The sequence below is a fragment of the Vigna umbellata genome, chromosome 2 (assembly GCF_029865625.1).
Source record: "Vigna umbellata cultivar VRB3 chromosome 2, Vumbellata_1.0, whole genome shotgun sequence".
In the NCBI taxonomy this organism is placed as follows: domain Eukaryota; kingdom Viridiplantae; phylum Streptophyta; class Magnoliopsida; order Fabales; family Fabaceae; genus Vigna; species Vigna umbellata.
Genome location: NC_142166.1, coordinates 1,070,547 through 1,076,130, shown reverse-complemented (window position 1 = coordinate 1,076,130; position 5,584 = coordinate 1,070,547). Strand labels below are relative to the sequence as shown.

Below are 5,584 nucleotides of genomic sequence, written 5' to 3'. Positions count from 1 at the left end.
CCTTCATCTAGAATGTTCTTTTATTTGTTTTGATTTCTTCAACTACAATGTTAAAAAAAGTGAAAAAGAAGAAAGATTATTCCTTTGATTTTAAAAGTGAAAAAGAATAAAGATTATTCCTTTGATTTTAGCCTACTTTTCCAGGAAGAAGTATGATGCACGTACAACATGTATGAAACACGCCAATACGTAAAAGCTCCCACATTTAACCACAAATTTGTGCTAAAAAACTAGTAATAATAATTAAGAGTCAAACAAAATCGAATAAACCTAATTGAAAAAAGGAAAAAATGTATTACAACTATGGGATACAATGGAAGAGGTTCCTCATTTGGAAAACAATTTGAGATACATTTATTTTTATAAATTGCCACTTATATTAAAAATATTATTTTATTGATAACTTAATAGCAATAAGAAGAAAACAGCAAATTACATAAAAATTCAAGAAAAGAAGATAAGAAGATGGAACTTTAGTAAGCATCCTTCTTCAAGAATCCTTCACTCCTTACATATCTATCTTTGAAAAACTGTAAAAAGGAGAAAGAAACATAACTAGATAATTCCAAAAGTGAAGAATTAATGAAGGTGTGTTTGAATATTTCTATTTTTAAAAAATATTATTTCTGTCTCACTGTGTATAAGGTTACACTAAATGACTTACACTCTTCAACTATTAAAAAAAAAGAATATGAAATTATATTCTAGTTGTTTCTAAATTATCATTTCTTATTTTAACACTTATTTAGAAAAAAGTTTCAAAGCTTAATTAATTTTGAATGAGAATTACTAAAATAACATTAATACGTTAAAAACTATTTTTAAAACCAAAACTTTTGTGAAGTAAATCGGCAAATTTACATGATGGCTTTAAATAAAACCCAAGAAATCTCACTATTCGGAATATTAACCTTATATTAGTGTGTGCAAGAAAGAAAAATGGTAGATTCTTTTTTCATGTTTTTCTTTTGTTTTATATCATTCATTTTTTTCTCCAATCGGAATTTTGAGTTCGGATTTGTCGACAGCGACAAAATTCTAGCGATGTCTTGATCGTTCTTGATGGCATGTAATCGAATCCCTTGTCATTAAGAGAAAGATCCATTTTTAGAAAAACTTTTCCTATATAAATGTTTTTGAGAGAGAATACTTATCGAGAATTATAAGATCAATATGGACAACGAGCTTCTGTTTCGACGAGAATAATACTTATTTGAACAACAGTATAATTAATAACGATATAATAAATAATAACAAAAATAAATAATAGTTAAATCATCAAATTTTTTATATTTAGTTATCCTACATAAATATCATCTCGATAGAAGTTTTGGTTATTCCATAAGAGAGAAACTTAAAAAATTTTATTAGATCATGTTGTTTAATATATCTATGGGATTGGATAAAAACAATATATATATATATATATATATATATATATATATATATATATTAAGTATTATGAAACTTTTTTTGGTATATTGGCAAATTTTAAAAAATATTTAGAGGATTTATTTTTAATTTTAAATTATTTAAGATGACACTAATTCAAGAAAGATGATGATTTTTTTATTGTGATAAAATAATTCGTTTTATAATATATTCTTATTTATTTGTTAATATTTGTATTAGTATATTTTTAATTAATTTTATGATAATTATTATTTTGAATGTATTATATTTTCATCAATTACTATATAATTTTTAAAATTAGATTTATCTAGTAAGTCGAGATCCTACCTATCGTTACATTATAATTATTAACTACTGTTAAGCTCTAACTAATGTAAAACTTTACCGTTATTTTTTCTTTGGAAAATGATACTTGAACAACCATTTTTGACAACATTTAGACACGCGCACACGTGTCAAAATCTGAGTGGTCCAGTTGGAAAAATTAAATGAAAATGGACCACTCAGATTTTGACACGTGTGCGCGTGTCTAAATGTTGTCAATTGTTCAAGTGTCATTTTCCTTTTTCTTTCTTTAACTACACTCATGAATTTTTAAGTTCTCAGGAAATTCGTTACAAAAATCCAAACACATCAATTTACAATATATAACAGTTCTCTGCAGCCATGGGACAAGAACTATTTTTCTGCTTATTTCTTTTTCCCAGTTTTGTTAGTCGAAAGATAAAAAAAGAAAGCCATTACAGCTACCATTACTGATAAAAAAAACAAAACAGAAGAGGACAACGAGGTTGAACTTTTTTGCAGTAGTAACGCTTTATTTTCTTTGGAATCCAATAAATTTAGTTGGCCACTCCCAACAATGTGGAGATATTATTAATTGATTTGAAAAGTGATTTAATAAAAAATAAAAACATATTCAGACTGATCTCAAACGGAATTATAATTCTTTTATCTTCCTCTTATTCATAGAACTCATTAAATAAAACGTAAGACTAATATATCATTTGTAATTCTTAATAAATTTCCACTAAAAAAGTGTTAATTACGTATACATATTTTTTTATCGGCATTAATTATGTGTAGATTAATGTCCATATATAGTAAATAAGTGTTTTCTTTTTCTTTTGTTTTGTGTCCATCGATGATCAAAGATACTTATTGATTACTATATGAAATTATACTTCCCGTGTGAACTAAAAAAGTGGAAAATGATGTGAAGTTGAAGCATCAAGTTCCTTAGAGATCACATATACATTCTCAGTATATAAGATGCATATCACTACTACAATGTCTCCTGCCATGTTAAACAGTATACACTATTCTGATAATCTGAAGTTGAAGCAGGATGGGAACGACCAAGTATGGAAATTTTGAGGAGGTGTTGTCGAATAAAGTGAACCGTCTGGCGCAGTTCACATTGGAAGGGAAATGGAAAGAGGTTGAGGAGATGTACAATGAAGACCCAGCGTGTCACACGGCAAAGATTGACGATTTCGTCGGCACTGCACTACACGTGGTGGTGGATTTGGCCGAAGAAAAGTTGGTTGAAAAGCTTGTGATAGCCATTATCAGACACAAGACGAGGAAGGCTCTGAAAGTGAAGAACTATCGAGGGGATACAGCTCTGCATGTTGCTGCTTCCAGGGGTTTCACAAAGATATGTCAGATCATCGTAGGAGAGAATCGGAAGAGGATTTACTTAGCGAAACTCAAGAACAAAGATGGAGAGACTCCTCTCTTTCAAGCCGCTCTCAACTGGAAGAAACAGACCTTTGCTTATCTTTCTTACCTTTACGGCCACAGCGCTCCCATGCAAGATCTTGTGCGATACAACGGTGACAGTATTCTTCACTGTGCTATCAGGAGAGAGTACTTCGGTATCTTTCTCATACCTATCTTCTTTTCCTTGTCATATTTTAGATCACTATTTCGGTATATTTCTGTGTTTCTAGATAATATTGTATGCGTTGAAGATTTTATATTGGTTAGAAATTAGACTTTCTTACTTTTTTCACCCTTATTATTATCTTTACTATTAAATCAACCTTATAACTTCTTATTTATTATTTTGTATTTCTATTTTGAAATAACATAATGCTATATATGTACACACACTGAGTACTACATATATTTATGGATATGATGCAGATTTGGCTGTGATAATAGTGCATTACTATGATTTTCTTAGCACACATTTGAATGAAGAGGGATTCACACCTCTTAAAGTCCTTGCAACCAGGCCCTCGGCTTTCAGAAGTGCTACCAAACTTTCATGGTGGAAGCAAATCCTGTACCACTGTAAGTATTATTATATATATCTATCTATACACTGCATTACATATGAAATGAAGTGATGTTCAGATATTTTTAATTTAAAAAGATATTATTTTGTCAGTTTTAATCAGAATATCCATCTTTTTCTCCAACTCATGTTCATATAAAATTAATAAAATTGATTTTGATAACTTTTCAATTGTAAAATAAGAAACTCAAGCATTGAAAAACTTTCAAGTTTCAGATTTAAATCAGGTGACAGGTGGGGTATTTTTTATTTTGTTAAGAAAAGAGAGTATAATTGATCCATTATATAAAATGTGCACATTTACTAATCCTATAGTATGTAAAAATTCCATCAAGTTAGCAAATATTTTTTTCTTTTGTCGAAGGTATGATTGTGGAACCAGTGATCCCTGATAGACAAATGAAGAAGATTTTGAAAAAGATGGAGAAGAAATCAAATGACTCAAAATGTAGTTATCCAGAGAACTATACCACATTATGTGAATTCATTGCTGGATTCAAAAGTCTTGGTGCTCGAACTGGTAACGGGTTATATACTAACTAGTTTGTTTTTTTCTTAATTCTGGGGACTAGTTTCTTAATACTCAATCTATTTCTTGCACATTTTCCTTTGGCAAGACAACTTTTTTACTGAAAGAAATCAGCAAGATTCAGAAAACCCACCAATTAAGGAGCGTAAAATCGTATCTGAAACTGCTGGGGATGGATTTTTTCCACCAAATTATGAAACCAGTCAACAATTTCTGAGGTCTGCGTATGTACATACTCTTGGGCTCACAGGAGTAGGTATGTAGTGCTAATTTCTTGATCTATGGCTTTTAATTAATACGATTAATCTGGTTTGATTGTAAGTACATGCTTTTTTAAGGATTAAAGGAAATAAGGAATATGAAGAGGAGACACGAATGGAGTGGTCAACTATTGAAGGCACTGTTGAAAAGACCTTATGAAGCATTCACAGGAGAGGGGGGTGTTCCAGATATTCCAGTTGATGAAGAAATGTATAATGTTTTTAACCAACTTAAACCAGGTATGTATGTATGCAAACACGAACTCTGTGTGTTGGACCAAATATTTTTATGAACATACTGATGTACCATACACATTTTTGTAAGTCTCAAACTTATGTCGCTGAAACTTTCCTAGTTTGCATTTCAAAACTCCAACTTCTCCTACTTCTCACTATCCAATATGTATGGTTCCAATGGAGAACCATACCAAACTTTTGTTCTAAGTTCTCAAATAATTCTTTCATGGACAAATGTGATAAATGAAACTTAAGGTCATGACTCAGTTCTTCTATGTGTTTGGCCCTTTCTTCTTCTATGTCTTTTCCTATGATGACTTTTTGTATTTCTTTCCCCTTGCTTCCTTCTTGCTTTACAACTTTGAGATATCCAACCAACCCTAATATAATCTGTCTTAGACTTTTGAAGCTTTAGGAAATTCTAATTATGGTTTGAACCTTCTCTAGAGTAATGATTTGTTCATCATAAGCTTCACTTCAAAGTTTTCAATATCATCCATAATATTGTTAAAGTCCGTCAATTATTCTACTATCATTCTCAATTCTATCATCTTAAACGAATGTAATTATTACTTTAAGCAAAGTTTATGTGCTATAGATTTATTTACTCAAAGTAATTCGAGCTTCTTCTACATTGATGTAATTATTTTTTCTTCTTGTAACCTCTCTCAGTGTCTTATTACTAATGAAGCAATGTTATGACACTTTTTTCCTGTTGATCATGTCCGTCTTATATTTCTTTAACAAAGATGATATATTAACTTCCCCTTTATTGCTTTAACATGTAATTGCTACATTAAAATAACTTCCATGTTGTTTTCATAACTCAAAGCTGTGTTT

The 5,584-nt window shown here is 30.0% G+C and overlaps 1 protein-coding gene across 1 annotated transcript; it reads left to right on the top strand.

Annotated features, from left to right (window-relative positions):
* The first annotated feature begins 2,723 nt into the window (after positions 1 to 2,723).
* On the top strand, positions 2,724 to 5,506 carry LOC124846508 (uncharacterized). The gene is made up of 5 exons (XM_047323813.2): positions 2,724 to 3,293; positions 3,565 to 3,714; positions 4,083 to 4,238; positions 4,336 to 4,503; positions 4,586 to 5,506. Exons 1-5 carry the CDS (start codon positions 2,762 to 2,764, stop codon positions 4,798 to 4,800), a joined length of 1,221 nt encoding a protein of 406 aa, XP_047179769.2. The 5' UTR covers positions 2,724 to 2,761; the 3' UTR covers positions 4,801 to 5,506.
* The last annotated feature ends 78 nt before the right edge of the window (positions 5,507 to 5,584 follow it).

Excerpts from the sequence above, each read along its gene's own strand:
- LOC124846508 (XM_047323813.2), top strand. The coding sequence starts at position 2,762 with ATGGGAACGACCAAGTATGGAAATTTTGAGGAGGTGTTGTCGAATAAA. Across the intron at positions 3,715-4,082 it reads GAAGCAAATCCTGTACCACT|GTATGATTGTGGAACCAGTG; the intron begins GTAAGTATTATT and ends CTTTTGTCGAAG. Across the intron at positions 4,504-4,585 it reads TCTTGGGCTCACAGGAGTAG|GATTAAAGGAAATAAGGAAT; the intron begins GTATGTAGTGCT and ends TGCTTTTTTAAG.